This window comes from Copadichromis virginalis, linkage group LG4, assembly GCF_057382275.1.
Source record: "Copadichromis virginalis isolate Kocher_CV1m ecotype Utaka linkage group LG4, C_Virginalis_male_GT1.1, whole genome shotgun sequence".
NCBI lineage: Eukaryota > Metazoa > Chordata > Actinopteri > Cichliformes > Cichlidae > Copadichromis > Copadichromis virginalis.
The window spans coordinates 23,972,367-23,990,443 of record NC_140621.1 but is presented as its reverse complement, the minus strand read 5'-3'; the positions used below and the strand labels follow the sequence as shown (position 1 = coordinate 23,990,443).

At 43.0% G+C, this 18,077-nt stretch overlaps 1 protein-coding gene, 1 long non-coding RNA gene and 1 pseudogene across 3 annotated transcripts; all 3 read left to right on the top strand.

Annotated features, from left to right (window-relative positions):
• Nucleotides 1-2,065: 2,065 nt before the first annotated feature.
• Nucleotides 2,066-12,249, top strand: LOC146711494 (uncharacterized). The gene is made up of 2 exons (XR_014920170.1): nt 2,066-2,125; nt 11,672-12,249. It is a non-coding gene; the product is annotated as an uncharacterized LOC146711494 (long non-coding RNA).
• On the top strand, nt 2,451-5,300 carry LOC146711495 (uncharacterized). The gene has a single exon (XM_085454344.1). It carries the CDS (start codon nt 3,099-3,101, stop codon nt 5,298-5,300), a length of 2,202 nt encoding a protein of 733 aa, XP_085310470.1. The 5' UTR covers nt 2,451-3,098.
• Nucleotides 12,250-14,784: 2,535 nt separating the features above from the next.
• On the top strand, nt 14,785-17,679 carry LOC146711493 (immunoglobulin lambda-1 light chain-like; annotated as a pseudogene). The gene is made up of 5 exons (XR_014919924.1): nt 14,785-14,806; nt 15,112-15,212; nt 15,997-16,141; nt 16,429-16,500; nt 17,183-17,679. The product of XR_014919924.1 is annotated as an immunoglobulin lambda-1 light chain-like (transcript).
• Nucleotides 17,680-18,077: the final 398 nt, after the last annotated feature.

Below are 18,077 nucleotides of genomic sequence, written 5' to 3'. Positions count from 1 at the left end.
TTTTGGAGAAAGACATTTCACACATGTTCTTTATGTGTTTGTTGGCAGATGCTAATGCAGTGTTAGTGTTTATTCAGATACCTGCTGTCCACTCTAGGTAAAGAAGGTGTTCTCAGCTGCAACACAGAGAAATGGTTGAATTATGTTAGATGGTCTAAACATTAGTTTCTTTTTTTAAATTCATATAGCACATTTAATTACAACAGCAATTGACGAAAGTGCTGTATAAAAATACAAAATAACTAGTACCAAACACCAAATAAATATCAAATAACTCTCTTACTGTATTAAAAGCCAATGAATACAAAAGTGTTTTAAGATGAGATTTTAAAAGATTGACAGTAGGAGCCTGTCTGATGTGTAAGGGTAGATCAGGGGTAGGCAACTCCAGGCCTCGAGGGCCGGTGTCCTGCAGGTTTTAGATATCATTTGATTCGAGTAGTGATGGTAAATTTGATTCTTTTTACTGAATCGAGTTTTAATGAGTCACTCACCAAAGTGAATCGGCTTTTTTGAGTCATTTGATTCACTGAGTCAGTTGACCAGAGAGTGCAAAAAATATACATTTTCACTCAAACTTAATTTGTTTCTCTTTTCATGTAAATCCCACTGCTAAGATGAACGATTCTAAAAAAAAAAAAAAAAAAAAAAAACTATTTTATAGAGCAAAAAAGACCAAAAACATTTCTAAAATTAAGCAATTTCCTATCAAAATTGCTTAATAAACATTTATTTTGTTTATTTTTATTTTATTAGCATTTTCCTTAAATGTATTAAATATATATTTTCTCATCTAAATGTCCACTGAGCTGTGAGCCAGGGTGCAGTAATGCGCCTTCACATTGGTTGCCAACCAAGAGGAAAAAGAAGTTGTGAGCCAGGAGGGAGGGGGTGAGTGAGTGAGTGAGTGATTCGTTCGCTCTATGATTCAGCACAGGAGGGAGGGGGCAGTGGCGTGTCTAGAAAATTTTTGTTGGGGGGGCCAGGTAGGGGCACAGATTTGGAGAAGGGTGGCAGATGTAATTGGCAGATAATGTTAAAAACAATTCTACCAACCGTTAACCATAATTCAATAACCCTATAAACCTAATAACCAAATGCGCTTTTAACTCTTATTAGAATGAGATTTTAACCACTACGGTGCAAAGTTTTTAGATACTGCGTTGATAAAGTACAAGAGATACAATCAGTCAGTGTTTATTCAGCAGTCAAGGACATCAATATTTGCACAGTATTTTTACTGACATGTAGTGCACATGTTTTGGGCAAAATCATTTTTGAATATCAAAATACGAACATTTTTAACATACAATTGGCAAATTAGCCAATGTCTATGCAAAACCAATGCCTATTAAAAAAAGAAGTTAATCTTCTCACAATCTGGTGTTTGATTTTGAAACAGGAAAAAAGTGGGGAAACAAATGAAAAGACTAACATTTGAATAAAACCTGAAAGCAAGTAAATACTTTATATGCTGCCTTATGGTAAACTTTGGTAATATTGATGTTGAAGAAAATATAATCTGATCAAACATTATTCAGCTTTAAATATTGTTCAGCTTTAAAGTTACTGTGCAACTGTGTAATAAAAATGTGCTCACGACTTTGGCCTTGAGAGCGATAAGAAGCGATCGCCTCATCCTGCAGGTGCAAGATATCTGCAAGCGAAGAGACTAGAACACCCAAGGCCGATTTCCTTTTATGGAGTTGTTTTTCTGCTAATGCAGCACTTTCCTCACAACCCCCTCCTGTAAGTTTTAGAGAATATATACCTATCCTCACAGCAAATCTTAGGAATCTCCTGATGTGAGCTGTGTTGAGAGGTTGTCTCTGTCTCAATAAAAGTTCACTGATTCCCCATCTGCAGCAGGTGTCCGGTTGTCTTCATTCTCCGCCAGCCTGGTTAAGTCAATTCCTCCTTAACATCTAAAAGAACCTATTTAATGAAGGAAGACGGGTTCACTTTGTGTTTAATATTATTCTATTGCTGTTGTTGTTTTTTTTATATCCTTCAATTGGCGTCACGAACAGGATCCGCTCCAGGTCAACTGGAACGGATGGGAGGACTTCGGCCGTGGTCTGAGTGAACGGAGTTTGGACAAAAGCTGTGTGCACACAAAAACAAGGTAAGCAGACCTTTTATTTCTGCTATATTGAACATTATAAAAATACTTAGTGTCCAAACTCCTAGTAATTCATAACCAAAATTGTCTGGCTTACTTAAGGCTTGTTGAGAATCAGACAAGTGAATAAGAAATAAGTGAATAAGAGATAAGTGAATAAGAAATAAGTGAATAAGTGAATAAAGATAAGAGTGAACTGAGGTCTGACCACGGTTGCAGCCGACGGGTTGCTCTCCGGTGTCGGATACATACCTCAGTGCAGGTCTGGGACCTTGAAAGGGTTTATTAGTAACGCCTTTCTAAACAAATTAAAAGGTTAAAGGCCTTGAGAATGTTTTTTAGTAATATTCTCTAAACTACAGAAGGGTTAGGAAGGCCCAGAGGACTTTATTAGAAAAGATCCTCTAAAACTTAAAAAGGAGAAGTACTGGTTGGAGTCCAAAGGAGGGGTCCCTTTGATCAATAGGAGAAAACGGATCTCTTCTTAAAACCCCGATGATTTTAGTGTTTTAAATGTTTTGATGTTCTGTTTGATATTGGACACACATAAATACACGCTGAATGCTTGCTGTGGAACACTGGGCAGGACAGTTTGGTTCTCCGTTGTTCACAGATTACACAATTAAAGGAACTAGGTTCCTCTTTTGGTTAAAATAATACACCACACATAGAATTTTTTTACACATTTATTACATACATAAGGAGGGTAATGAGTGACTGCAGGTAATGTATGAAGTGTGAATGAGACGTGTGAACAAGGTGACAACCAACTAGCACCCCTATCAGGAAGCTCTAGGCAAGGTTACCCGCCAGACTCCGGTTTGGTAGAAGCTTGGTAACACCTGAAGGGATATTTCAGTGCTGACTCACCTTTAAAGCAGCGCCCCAGCTGTTAGTGCCTAACAGAGGCAGAAACCCAGCTGGCCCAAATTCTCCTTTAAAATCAATAAAAGAACACTCCTCCATTGACAGTAAAATGGATGGAGAATTAGATCGAGCAACTAATGATGATGGTTGGGGTCCCGGTGTTATTCTTAGCACATTGGGAGAACAATTAACATGTGTTGAGACAGTCATCAACTCCACACACCAGCCTAAAGAAGCAAAAAAGCAGAAAGAGTCATTGAGGAAAACAGCTGAAAGGTTAATGAAAGAAAAGGGAAAGGACGAGGGGAGTAGTGGTAACTGGGGAATAATTTGGCAGAATAAGGCTATGCAGGCAAAAGAGAAAGAGGAAGAAGCCAACTCAGCAGCAGCAGGTGCAGGTGTGATGAGCGGGGTGAGACACAGAAAGGAAGCAGATAAGCACGCAGGCCGCAAAGCTAAATTTAATCACTGGGTGTGTTTATGGGAAACTGCAAAACCACACATGAAGAAAAATAGGTCTCAGCCACCTCCCTATTCTGCCTCAACTCCTCCCTCAGCAGGCATATATCCGGTACTTAATATCTCTGGTGGAATAATGACTATTGGAGAAGAACCGCCCGTAGCTCCAACTCCCATAGATACCAAGCATTTTTGCCCAGGAAGCTCCTCTCTGTCGGCGACATCCTCAGCTAGTAGTAGAGCCCCCTCTTCTATGTCCCATTGTTTTGGAACCGGATCTGAGGGCCTAACTGACCCCCCTGCGAGCGCACCATTTGCGGTTCGAATGAACAGACAGGAACCCACTGAACAACAATTAACTGATCAAGAAGCAGCATTACGCAGCTGCTTAAATGAACATAGGTCAGTGGTCCAGGTGAATAATCGTGTTGCGTCAGCCCCTCTTTCCCGGTCCAACCCCTTTGCCAGCACTCCTGTCGCTGTTAAAGGAGATCTGACCGCTACTGCAAAAACTGAGCCTGGCACTTCACCAAATGTCACAGTTACCATGTCTTTGGTGGGCCGTCAGGATCCGGAAACACAGATGAGTTTAGCCCACGTTTTTGCTGACACTGCTACCCCACCAGGCGGGGAAGAAACTGAGGATACTGATGATGAACTCAGTGACCTTAACAATACACCCCCCTCTACCCCTCCCAGTTTAGGATATCAGACTAGATCTAAGGGCCCTGTGCCTCAGCCTCCAGGCATATTTCCCCTGGTCCAGACTAAAGCGCAACGTAGACCAGTGTATCAACCTTATTCATTCGGAGATGTCCAGGCCCTAGTGGACAAACTCCCTGACATAACGGAGGGAGGGAATGCCTGGTTGGCTGGTTTGGATAAATACACAGCTGGACAGGACCTCGCACTGGGAGATTTTAGAGCTATTATAACTAGGTGCACATCCCGATCTCAGGCAGCGGACCTGGAACAAAATGCGGGTACTACCATGCATGAGAACGAGGTGCCACTAATGCAGGCCTTGAGGTTTATTGGACCGGCCCTGCGCAAACAATTCCCACCCAAAAATCAAGGCACCTTACAGAAATTTAAATGGGAGGGAAAGCAAAATCCCACCCATTATCTAAATCAGGCTGTTGAAGACTGGGTGAACCATACAGGTCATCACCCCAGTAGGACTTGTTCACAGAGCATGTGGTTTAGAAGGGCGGTGCTGAGGGGCATTCCGGAGTCAGTAAGCCAGAAAATGGAGGATAATCCTGATTTGCAGGACTGTGACTTTGCAATCTGGAAGAAACATTTGATTTTTAATCTTAACAAAGTGCAGATTAAGTCTGATGATAAAGCGGAGAGCGTCGAAGATTTACAGTTGCAACTGTTGAAGGTTCAGCTGCAGAAAGCTAAAAACGACCTGGGTGGAAAAGGTGACAAGCCTAAAAAGCAGCTTGTGGCCGCTGCGGCTCCCCCTCCTGGTCCAGTTGCCCCTGATTTGTATCCGAACCCATGGCCAACTGATCCACAGCCCCCCCAGTATGGTGCTTATCACTCCCCGGCCCCTTATGGGCAGAGAGGTTCCCCATTTGGAGGAAACAGAGGTGGTTTCAGGGGAAGGGGTCAGATGGGAGGTGGTAGGGGAGGCCAGATGTATGTTTGTTTCCGGTGTGGACAACCTGGACACTGGGCTAAAGCGTGCCCTTTGAACCCGGCTGCTGGAAGAGGCAGGGGAGCCCGTGGTGGGCCCTATCAGCATCCTGGCCACAGAGGTGGACCTCGTGGTGCTGTAGTGCCCCCGGCCCCACAGATGCCTGTGATGGGGTGGGAGTACTACGAGGGTGGTCCCCAGCTATAGGACACCCCACAGACTGCCCAGGACGGTGAAGGGACAACGGCGGACCCTATGCTGTCCATAACTGTAGATAGAAGAAGAAGCAGCTTTTTAGTGGACACTGGAGCTACGTACTCCACCATTAAGGATGTTGCTCGTGAAAGACTTACTGACAGAGTGATTACAGTGGTGGGCATATCTGGGGAACCTAAAACTCTGCCTTACACCGTGCCCCTCCCCACAACGGTTGGAGATCAGACCTTGTTACACAGCTATGTTTGTTCAAAACAGGCGCCTGTGAATTTACTGGGAAGAGACTTGTTGATTAAATTAGGAGCCACAATACTCTGCTCTTCACAAGGCCTAACTGTGACTCTCCCTACTGGGGTTGTACTTCCCTGCTCTGATGGGCCAGAGGGAGGTGGTCAGTTTCTGCTGCAACCCTCCTCCTGTTTGGCGGACTCTGCTGACATCTACTGGGCATTATTGGAAGTTGAAACACCTGCTGAACCAGGAGTTTGGACTGCTTTTCAGCAATGGCGGCCGTGGCTCTCACTCCTACATCCTTATGTCCCTCCCCCTGACCCACCTCATGTTACACTGTTTTATGACAGGCATGACACCACCTGGTACCAGCACATGTTCCAAAAGCAGTGTGAGGGGCGGGCTTGGTCTCTGAACATGTCGTGCATTTTTGCGGCACCGGAGGGAGTGGCAGCAGCGGTTACTTTTACAACAGATCAATTACAGTGGTACATGATGTCTGATGAGGCAGCTCCCCATGTGTCACTGGCCTTACATCCTGGACACCAGGCTAGGGAGCTGGGTGGAATGGTTAAACGTTCCCTTGCGGCCACTGACTGGACACCTACAAAACTCCCACAGGTTTTGTTTTCTCCATCTACCAAGACATACCAAATTTTAAATGATTGCTTTAATTCCTCAACACTGCAACATGGAGTGGTCAGCGGGTCACATGGAAGAGAACACACAGACCACTGTGATGCTGCGCCTTTACTCGACTCTCTTCCAGATTGTTTGTGGTCCCTTGGACCCACAGATGTAGGTTTAGTTGATGTGGAGCCAGTCTCTTTTCAACTGTCATCTGCTACCCCTTTGTGGCAGCCTCAGTACCCACACAGACCGGAGGCTGAGGCTGGGATTGCAGAAACAATTTCTGGTTTGGTCACTGCCGGTGTCTTGGAGCCCTCCTGCTCTAAGTGGAACACGCCCATCCTACCCGTTGAGAAAAAAGGCACGGGGAAGTTCAGAATGGCACATGATTTGAGAAGGATTAATGCCTTACTTGGCACTCCTACTTTGCCTGTGCCTAATCCTTATGTTGCCTTGACCAACCTCCCACCATCTCATGCCTGGTTCACCTGCATTGACTTGGCTAATGCCTTTTTCTGCCTCCCACTTCGTGAGTCACTGCGTGACATTTTCTCATTTACATTTAGAGGCCGACAATGGCGTTACACTCGCTTACCACAGGGATTTGCCCTCTCCCCAGGACTGTTTAATCAGTGTTTGAAAGAACTTTTACAAACCAGCCCACTACCATCTGACTGTATGTTAATACAATATGTGGATGACCTTTTGCTGTCTGCCCCCACGGCTGACATCTGTTTGGAGGCCACCAGAGTGGTACTTCACCACCTGGCCAACACAGGTTTTAAAGTGAGCAAAAACAAACTACAGATTGCAAGAAAACAGGTTTCTTTTCTAGGCCGCATGGTCTCACAGTCCGGTATTTCCTTGTCCCCAGAACACAGGAACTCCATTTTGCACCATCCAAAACCTCTAACTGTAAAAGACATGTTGTCATTTTTGGGCCTGACTGGTTACAGCAGGACCTATGTCCCAGACTATGTTGGCCTTACTTCCCCTTTGCGCGTTTTGGTAAATGAACAAGGCATGAGAAACCTCTCTGCTCCCCTCTCATGGACTACAGAAACAGAACAGGCGTTTATAAAGTTAAAACAACAGCTTTCTGTCGCCTCTGACCTTGCTGTGCCAGATTATGCTTTGCCTTTTCATCTTGATGTTTCTGGAACTGGAACCCATATCAATGGTATCCTGTTCCAGAAAAAAGGGGGAGAGAGAAAAGTGTTGACATATGTAAGCGTAATGCTTGACAACACTGAAAAACGCCACCCACCGTGCACACAACACGTTTCTGGACTTGCAAAAATCATTCAGAAAACAGCACACATAGTGATGAACCACCCACTAAAAATTTTGACATCACACAGTGTGGTGGCCTACGTCTCCTCACAGGCCTTCACACTCACTTCACTCAGGCAGAGACGCCTCAGTACCATTTTGGAAGCACCACACATCACCTACTCACATGAAGGCATAAACATGGCTGATCACATGGGATCAGGGGAACCACATATGTGTGAAGAGGTTGTGCAGGTACAGGAGAAAATCAGGCCAGATTTGCAGGCAGAACCTCTAATGGATGCAGAAAAAGATTGGTTCACAGATGGATGTTGTTTCAGAACTGAAAGTGGAATGTTGAAGGCTGCATGGGCAATAGTGGAACAGACAGACATGAGATGGAAAACAGTGAAAGCAGAGCAGTTGACAGGACAACAGTCTGCACAGAGAGCTGAACTGAGAGCGGTGATTGAAGCCTTAAGGATGGGAAAGGGACAGAAAGTGAATATATACAGTGATTCAGCTTATGCTGTGGGAGCAGTGCATGTGGAGCTCAAGCAGTGGCTAAGAGCTGGTTTTTTGACAGCCAGCGGAAAGCCTATTAAACATGAGATAGAAATGAGGGAATTAGCGGAAGCACTGTTGTTACCTGTTAAAGTGGCAGTGGTAAAATGCAAAGGACACAGTGCCGGATTGGACTTAGTGGCATTAGGTAACAAACAGGCCGACTTAGTAGCTAAGCAGACAGCTGGTTACTTACCCTCCCTGATTATGGTAATGGACCCAGAAGCCACACCCCCTCCAGAAAGACCACCCATACAACTAGGCCTAGCCACAATCAGAGAGTTACAGGACAAAGCCAGCCCCCAGGAAAAATCATTATGGGTAACAAGAGGGGCCACAAACACAGATGTTTGGCGTGGCCCAGATGGAAGGCCCATTCTACCGCCAGGGGTCAGACAGACAGCAATGGAAGAGGCACATGGAGTGGGGCATGTGGGACCTGCACAAATGATGAGGAACTTAGCCGCCTGGTGGCACCCTTATCTAAAAGACATGACAAAATACATGGTTAAAACCTGTAAGGAGTGCAACCAATTTGGAATCAAGCCCGCCTTCAAGCCAATAGCAGGGTACTTCCCCATCCCACTTTGCCCAGGGAAAGAAATAATCATTGATTACACAGACATGGTGGACAGAGTAGGTAGTTACAGGTACCTGCTGGTGGCTGTGGATGCATTTTCAGGTTGGCCAGAAGCCTGGCCGACAGCAAGTGAAAACAGTGGAACTGTGGTGAAGTGTCTGATTAATCATTATATACCACAGCATGGGTTCCCCGAGGTCATAAGGTCGGACAATGGTTCACATTTCAGGAACCACGATCTGCAGAGGGTTGAAGCCGCATTAGGTTTGAAACATAAGTTTGGCTCAGTTTACCACCCCCAATCCCAGGGGAAAGTGGAAAGGATGAATCAAACTCTAAAAACTAAATTGGCTAAAATCTGTGCACAGACCAAATTAGATTGGGTTAAGGCATTGCCTCTTGCATTAATGTCCATAAGATGCTCAGTAAATCAAACCTCTGGTTACACTCCATTTGAGTTGGAGCATGGCAGGCCTTTTCCTGGCCCCTCCTCTCGCCTGTTAATGTCGGATGAAGCTGATTCAGACCTCGATCCGAGGACATATTATAACATGCTCCGCAGTTTTGTTGCCCAGTATTCCTCACAGGTCGCTGAAAGAAACCAGCAAGAGCTGAAAGAGGCGGCTACACCTGGAATGGACTACGTCCTCCTGAAAGTCACAAAGAGAAAGTGGGCTGAGCCTCGCTGGACAGGCCCTTACCGCATAACAGAGCGGACCTCCCACGCTGTCAGGCTCGAAGGGAAAGGTGACACCTGGTTTCATTACACACAGTGCGCTGCTGCCACCGAACCAGGAAGAACCTTGAGAGAGGTGCAGAAGGACCTGTCAGAAGGAGCTGCAACAGCATCACCAACCACTTGAGGGAGCCAAAACTCAACCTACAAGCCGGCTGGTTACAAAAGGGGGTGTTCTTCATACTGAACTAAACATTTTTATTTTTCTATTTTTAACATCTTTTATGACTTTGCTTTTATATTGGCTTGAGTTTTTAAGATTTACATTTTACATTGCAATAGTTTTAACCGCTGAAAGCTCATTTAAAGTTGTGTCACTGATACTTTTTGTTGCTCTTTAACTCCTAGAACACGCCCTTGGCGAGGTGGGGGGAACTGGACCACCTTTCTGTGCCCCATCATCCTCTATTAGAAGACATCCAAGCTAAGTAAACATGTCTTGGCCCTTTCCCCCTGAAATGACAGGCAGGCAAAGATGTTGCGTCTTTGTTTGCTTCCTGGCCCTGGGTCTCATTCCCATTGGCATAATCCTGATCTGTGAAGGGCCCCCGACACTTCTGACACCTTCAAGTTCAAAAGCTTCGCCCCCTTCTGACAGTCCCAATCTGACAAATGTAGCCCCTAGGGTCTTGCCCACCACTTCCTCTCCAGTTTTGCCCATGCCCGATCCATTTAGAAAGAAACGAGACACGGTTACCTCCTGTACCCCAAGTACGAGCCCGCCCCACTTTAAGAGTGGTACCGGCGCCAGTCAATAGTGCATGCCTCCTGCATCTTATGAACAATACAAAACGAGGTCATTGCTCATATCTGGAAAACCACTTTCCTAAAACTCAACGCTCGGTCTCTAATAAACCACCTTTCTTTTCTTCAGATGTAGCTGTGAACAATTTCACTTGTATTAACCTGACTGGCAATGCAGTAAAACTAGGTAGCTTGAACTCTTCTTGGTGCACTGAGATGACGGTTATGAAACCAAACTTCCGACCTACGGCTAGGGCTGATTTGTGGTGGTGGTGTGGCAATAACAAGTTATATGATGGTTTCCCTCGGGATGCGTCAGGTCTTTGCGCTCTCATAACTCTTATTTTACCTGTTTTAGTCACTCCAGTAGATCTCTCTATAGAAGTACACGAAGTTGGCCTCCCATCCTCCTCTGAACGCCGCTCTAAACGTTCTCTAATCCCAGGTTCAGCTCATAATCCAACCTATATTGATGCTGTAGGTATACCCCGTGGGGTCCCCGATGAATATAAACTGCGAGACCAGGTTAAAGCAGGATGGGCCTCGATACTTTGGATGGTTGAAATAAATGCGAATGTAGACAGAATTAACTACATTCACTTTAATGTGCAACTGTTAGCTAATTACACTCGAGATGGTTTTGAAGCTGTGCATGCACAGTTATCTGCCACTTCCCTAATGGCTTTCCAAAACAGGGTCGCAACGGATTTTCTCCTCGCAGAAAGAGGCGGAGTCTGCAGCCTTTTTGGTCAGGAGTGCTGTACCTATATCCCCAATAACACAGCTCCTGATGGTTCCCTCACTAAAGCTATTACTGGTCTCACAGCTCTTACTGTTAAAATGAAGGAACACTCGGGCGTTGATACTGCCATGTGGGACTCTTGGCTTAACATGTTTGGCAAATATAAGGCCCTTGTAGCTTCCATCCTAGTTTCCATCTCAGTTTTTGTTGCTGTCCTAGTCACCTGCGGTTGCTGTTGTATTCCATGCATTCGATCCCTCTTCCAGAGACTGATTGTTACAGCTCTCACTCCTGAGGATAAGGATCTCGCCCGGCAGATGCCTTTATTGGCTAGTCAACTTCCCACCTCCTCGCCAACGGATGATGAAAACTCTGATCGTGAGGGTGACGAACATTATCGTCTTTCTCTTGTTTAAATGCTTCTAGAATGGTTGTTTCTCTGTGGTGTTTTGTATTAGACTTGTTATTAATTGTTTCCCTCACCCACTTCCTCTTGAAGGATATATCTGGTTGAACTGTGTCTGGTCGGGATGTGAGGGTTAAGCGATGTTCTCAGGGTCTCCGGACTTAAGCCTGAGCGAATGTGTACTCCCACCACTGGATATAAATTGTTTTTTTCCACACCCCTTCCTCACGTTTTACCATATTCACTTTTGAATGTCCTTAGCAGTTACCGTCCTGGGTTTATTTTACGGTTGATTTATTCTTTCACATTTTCACGTTTATATCTCTCATTATTATAGTATACTCTGTACTCTCCACGTTTTTATCATTACTTATGCTTTTTGGTTGCTGGGTCACAGGAACTGTTAATTTTGTGTCACTACCCTGGTTGCACTGACTCGTTGTATCCTTGTGTGCAGGACAGCTGTTACTGCTTTCGTCGGGAACCGAGACTGCTTGCAGCCGACCCCTGGGCAGGGTGGTGCCTGGACTCTTTTCTCCTCATCTGCAATGACAGATAAAGACAAATGATAAGACCCGAGGAGTTTTTCGAGCCAGGCTTCGACACGTCTCTGTGTTCCTTTGAATGTTACTTATTTTTGTGTGTTGACCCATTTAAGATGGGTCAAAAGGGGGATTTGAAGAAAATATAATCTGATCAAACATTATTCAGCTTTAAATATTGTTCAGCTTTAAAGTTACTGTGCAACTGTGTAATAAAAATGTGCTCACGACTTTGGCCTTGAGAGCGATAAGAAGCGATCGCCTCATCCTGCAGGTGCAAGATATCTGCAAGCGAAGAGACTAGAACACCCAAGGCCGATTTCCTTTTATGGAGTTGTTTTTCTGCTAATGCAGCACTTTCCTCACAACCCCCTCCTGTAAGTTTTAGAGAATATATACCTATCCTCACAGCAAATCTTAGGAATCTCCTGATGTGAGCTGTGTTGAGAGGTTGTCTCTGTCTCAATAAAAGTTCACTGATTCCCCATCTGCAGCAGGTGTCCGGTTGTCTTCATTCTCCGCCAGCCTGGTTAAGTCAATTCCTCCTTAACATCTAAAAGAACCTATTTAATGAAGGAAGACGGGTTCACTTTGTGTTTAATATTATTCTATTGCTGTTGTTGTTTTTTTTATATCCTTCAATGTATAAAGAACAACACTGGCTGATGATGAATTACAGTCAGCTGGCATGGTGACACTGCCAGTATTAACCTGCAGGGATGGACTGGGACAAAAAATTGGGCATTTTCACTACAGACCGGCCCACCAGGTATTAAAGCCATAAAGCCTTTGAATGAAAACAAATGCTGTTGTGACAGTGATGTACACTGTCTTTTTGGTATATGTATGATTTCTATACATTTTACGTCAGATAAAAACTTTGTTCGCAAGATTCAGATAATTATTTAATAAAAGCTAGATATTTTAAATGAGAATAAGAAAGAAAAGTATTTCTTTGTGCCCTCCTCTCCCCATTAATGCCCTACCTGGCCCACTGGCAACACTTTGCTAGATCCGCCCCTGCACAGTTACCAGCTGTCAGCTACTTAGAAAAGGATCCTGGTGTTATTTGTCTCTCTGAAATAGTTCATAACTTCAACTCATTCATGTCACCTAAAAGGTAAACCTGTTTCTCCATCACCTGTTCAGCTCTGATGGTTCAGTAAGGACATCTCCTGGTTTCATCTTCATGTTTCCCTCTCACCACATATCTAAACCGATATCATGACCAGCAGCTTTACAGCTGTGGCTCCAGCAAACATCAGCTGATACTAGAAATTAATATTAAATAAATTCTAACAACAGCTGATCAAGCTTAAACGTGCTGCTGTTGTTTAGCGTGACATCCGCTGGTTTCCTGTTTCTGGCGCAAAGTGGGCGATAAACAAACAAGGGAGAAAAGCCGATCAGCTGATCATTGATCAGTTTCATGATTGAAGTAGCAACAGAAGACGGGGGGGGGGGGGGGAGAGAAGAGGCAGCTGTGCAGCATAACGACAGAATAACTCCAGCTTTGTGTCTTTTTCCATTCTAGCTAAAGTACGAGACAAACTGCGTCTCTTCTCAGCTCAATACGAAACGCGTAATATTTTCTCTGAATGAGGGACCATTCCATTTTTAAGGAGCCGTTGGCAACTCTACTAACTAACCTTATGAATAAAATAAAGTTCACTATCAGTAACATCATAGCAACCGAACAGCTGTATAAACTCGTCATGCTAGCTCACGCAGTACGAGTTATTGTAACTGACTGTAAAAAGTCAGCACAACGAATATAAACTCCACCTAAACTTGGTTTATATCTGACCCAGATAGACTGCAGGTCATAACTTTTTACCTTAAGTTCAGTTCACCTGATACTCGGACCGGCGGCTGCCTCGTGGCTCTCCTCCTCCTGCCTCCCCTTCCCTCATCCACCTGTTGGCTCTGTGGAAGCTCCACCATAGCCACCACCAAACAACTGAGTTATTTTTACAAATCGGCCAGCATCTGGCCAATCCACCACCTCTCATTGTTCATGCCGTTACAAAAAAAATAAAAATAAATAAGTCATCAGCCCACCGTGCAAATGTCCGATGGCTAGTCCAGCTATGTTAACTTGTTAATCTTTCGCCGAAAAAATGTGTTCTGCGGTGCTGTGTTTCGTGCTTGGCTCTCCTACCTTTGCTAACATGATGCTCACAGTGCAGAAGCCGGTGCTGCATTCACTTACCCTCGGATATCTGAGCTTCACTGTGAAACCATAATCGTACATTTGATATTTCATTAAATTTTATTGTTTTAGCTTCGGGGTGGCACCTGGGGTGGCCAGTCTGGTTGGGGCCGCTGGACACGCCACTGGGAGGGGGTGAGCGAGTCCTGGGTGATTTGCTTAAGCTTACGATTCAGCACAGGAAGGGAGGGGGTGAGTAGCTCAAATGTGTTGTTAGCATGTTAGCAGAGCGATGCTACTGTGAACCGAGGAGCTATTTTCTTGATGTGAGCTTCTACTCAGGGTTTTTTCTTCCAGTTCAGAGCAGAAATTTTTTTGTAAAGATACTGGATGTTGTGTTTTTCTCCACAATTTTAATTATAAGCTAGATACATTGCTGCTAACAGCAACAGGGATGAGTCAGTGAGTCAGTTGGGCTTGTGAATCATGATTCATGAGTTAGTAAAGTGATTCTCGAGTATTGAACGATTCGTTCATGATTCGTGCATCACTAGATTCAAGTGTGTTGACCCAGGGTGATATCTAAAACCTGGAGGACACTGGCCGTCGAGGCCTGCAGTTGCCTATCCCTGGTGTAGATTATATCACAGTTTAGGCGTTACAACCCCAAACACTCGATCGCCTCTGTGAACCAGCCTTGACATTGGTATGGCTAAAAGCAAAAGATTATTTGATCAACAAGATCTAGAGGGCACATAAGGCTGTAAGAGGTCAGACAAATATCCAATTCAGGGCTTTGTAAGTCAACAATAAAATTTTAAAATCAATTCTGAAGTGAACAGTGAGCCGGTGAAGATAGGCAAGCACCGGGGAAATATGTTCATGTCTATTGGTTCGGGTCAGAAGACGAGCTGCAGCATTTGTCAAAGTCATTATGGCAGCTTACTTGGCTTCCGAACCTCTATCCCCAGAGCTGTACTTTTTAACACAAATATATCTACTTTCTACTCTGTACATTTTCAAAACAGAATTGTTGCATTTGGTTCATTTATAGCGTTCACGCTATAGGCTGGAAGGAGTGCAGGTGTCTTCAGGTACTACAGAATCTAGCTAGCTCTACAGAAGAGGATGAGGAATTAAGAAAGTGACTGGCAGATGTTGATGCAGTGATAGCGTTGACCCAGACGGCTGCTGTCCACACAGTTTCTTCAGGTCAACAAGCTGTTGTCAACTGCAACATTGAGAGAGATGATAGGAATTCTGTTAGCTGCTATAAACAAGTTCCTAGAGGGCTTCCTCGGTATGCTTTAAGATTTCACTATTCTGAGAGCTCACACAGCTTTGAAACAAGATGCAGACAGATTCAACTCTACATCCTAATGAATTATTGATTATCACTAAAATATCAAGCGGACAGAAACAGGAGCAGTGCATTAATGTCAGACATGGGATGACTCTGCTGATGATTCCATATCAGTTATTTACATTGTGGGAAAAAATTTCCTCAGCATTGTCTTTGCTTTCTTTGAATCTTTTACTTGAAGACAGTCCCATCAAGAAAACTCTAGGTAACATATAACCTTCAAATAACCCGTTATTAAACAACGGCTATCAAATTTTTAAAAAATTATTTTAAACCTTCATTATTAAAAATAGCTAGAGTAAATGTAATAGTATTTAGATTACTCAAATTTGATCACTGTTACACTTTGTTTAACACTTAATACTTAATAAGAACGTTAATAAGATGCAGCTATTAAAATTAAGGCTACACTAAACTCTGATTAGAGCTTCTAGATTGAGAAAATTTAAAGAAGCTTAATTTGGATTAATCAGAAACACATTTATAAAAATGGAAATAAAGAAATGTTAGGACAACTTTTGATTTCTTTGTAAGACATGGTTGTCAAACACTATGCGACCGATGCTCTCTTTTATCTGCTCTAACATTGTGGATCCTACATGTTAGAACATGTCTACTTCATTTTATAGCCTGTACAAGACAAAAAACATTAAATAAAATTATTTAATCTGTTTTTATTTTCTGAGAGGTGGGGATTCAGCAAAAGTGTTGACCCAATTAACCAGTTCTCAGTTCTGAGATTTCATCATTCTTACAGGTCAACTGCATTTTCTGCAGGATTCTCCTCAGACAGATTAATATCTAAATCCTGACCAAACACTGATTTCAAGTCTATTATCAATCATGCAGAGACAGGAGACTCTGCAGTGAGTTCCTGTTAGACATTGGAAGACTCTCCCAAGAAAGCTGGTTCATAGAGAAGCAGACTGTGGCCAAAATCTTATTGAGAGACAGTACAGCTCTGATTAATGCTGGCCAATAATGAGAACTTTATTAAATCTTGCACAAAACAAGTGACATGAAGGAATAAACATGACTACACAGAGAGAGACACAGTTATAAAATACAAACAGATGAAGTGAATGAGATGTTGACAGTGAAAGTTAGTCTCTACAGGATGTTTCAGTTCCTCTCCCCTCATCAGTGACAGTCAGGAGGTTTTTGTACAGCCATGTATACAAACTGAATCACTGTGGTATTCGGACAAGGCACCAAGCTGATTGTGACAAGTAAGTACTTTTTAACTGATCATAAAACAACAGAGATTTTGCAAAAACCTGCTGATGACTACTTAATTCAATATGTTTCTTGTTCTGCATAATTTTTTACGATTTTGTACAATCTGAAATAGTTTCAGGTTGTCACATATACAGCAGACATAAATGACTTATGTTTAAAAAATGTGAAATGGGGTCAAACCAGTTCTATGAAAATGATGTGAAATATGTTGTTTTTCTGTTCTTATTGCTTTTAATTTATGTTTAGGTTGGAATTTCAAAAACATACATAGGCCCGTTTTCTCTTTCTTGAATAGTAGTTAACACTGTTACTAAAGTTCAAAATTACTTTGAAGTGATTAGAACTTTTCTTTGATATGAAAGAAAATTACCCACATTAGCTGACATGTTATGCAGAAACCTGTAGAATTAAATCAAATATATCTTACATGGAAAGTCAAACAGTAATTAATCATATTTTATTTGGTAAAAATATAAAAAGAAATTCAAACAATATGTTGGATCTATATATTTTTGTATTGTACATTAGTTTTGTTTTCTTCTAACTTCATAACAAATGTTATGTTTATTCCATATTGAGTCTTCTTGATTTCTTTTGGTTTTATGACTTCATTTCCAATTTCCTTCTTTCCTTTCATTTCTCTTTTTTTGTTTGTCCTTCATGTATTTTCAGGCTCCAGCCTCCCTCCTCCTGTCCTGACAGTCTTCCCTCCGTCCAGTGCTGAGCTCCAGTCCGACACAGCTTCTCTGGTCTGTCTGTCCAGTCAGTCTGTGCCTTTTGCAGATGTGAGCTGGTTGGCTGGTGGGAGTCCAGTGAGCAGTGGGATCTCTACCAGCACTGCTGTTCAGAGATCAGACCAGACTTACCAAATCAGCAGCTCTCTGACCATCCAGACATCAGACTGGAACATGGATAAGGTTTATACATGTAAAGTGTCTTTGGGCTCACAGACTTCAGAGAAAACCATCAAGAAGTCAGAATGTCCCACTGAATAGTCGAGGACCAGAATGTGCTTTTAAAATCTGCTTCTTTACTGCTTGTGCTGTTTGCTCATTACAGTCTTTACGTGTTAGAAATCAAAATAATGCAAAAGGTTTAAGTCATGTATTCATTAGCTGGTTTTTAACAAGTATTTTCAGGAATTCATGTTTTGCATTAAATTAATAAAAGCACTGATTTAAAAATGTGTTTTCTTGTGAATAAATGGGAAATTGTGCCACTGTTTTGCACCAACATAAATTTAAGGTGATTGAAATGAACTGTTACATTTAAGAGAGGGGCACACCGAGGAAAACAACACTCATAAGCACAAAATTTTCAATTTTCTTGCTCCCATAGTTAAAACACAAGTATATTCTAACATACAGACTAAGTAATATTTGACCACTAGAGAGCATCATTTAATATTTCTTCATAAGAGTAAGAGAGAAGGTAAGTGTCACTGGTTTAAAATGTTGGTTGTAGATTTGCAAATGTATCTTCACTCTCAGTTAGTGAAGCATCACCTCTCTGTGCTTCTGTTTCTTCATTTCCAGGATGCACCTGCAGGTCTTAGTAACTCAAGTAA

Excerpts from the sequence above, each read along its gene's own strand:
- LOC146711495 (XM_085454344.1), top strand. The coding sequence starts at position 3,099 with ATGGATGGAGAATTAGATCGAGCAACTAATGATGATGGTTGGGGTCCC.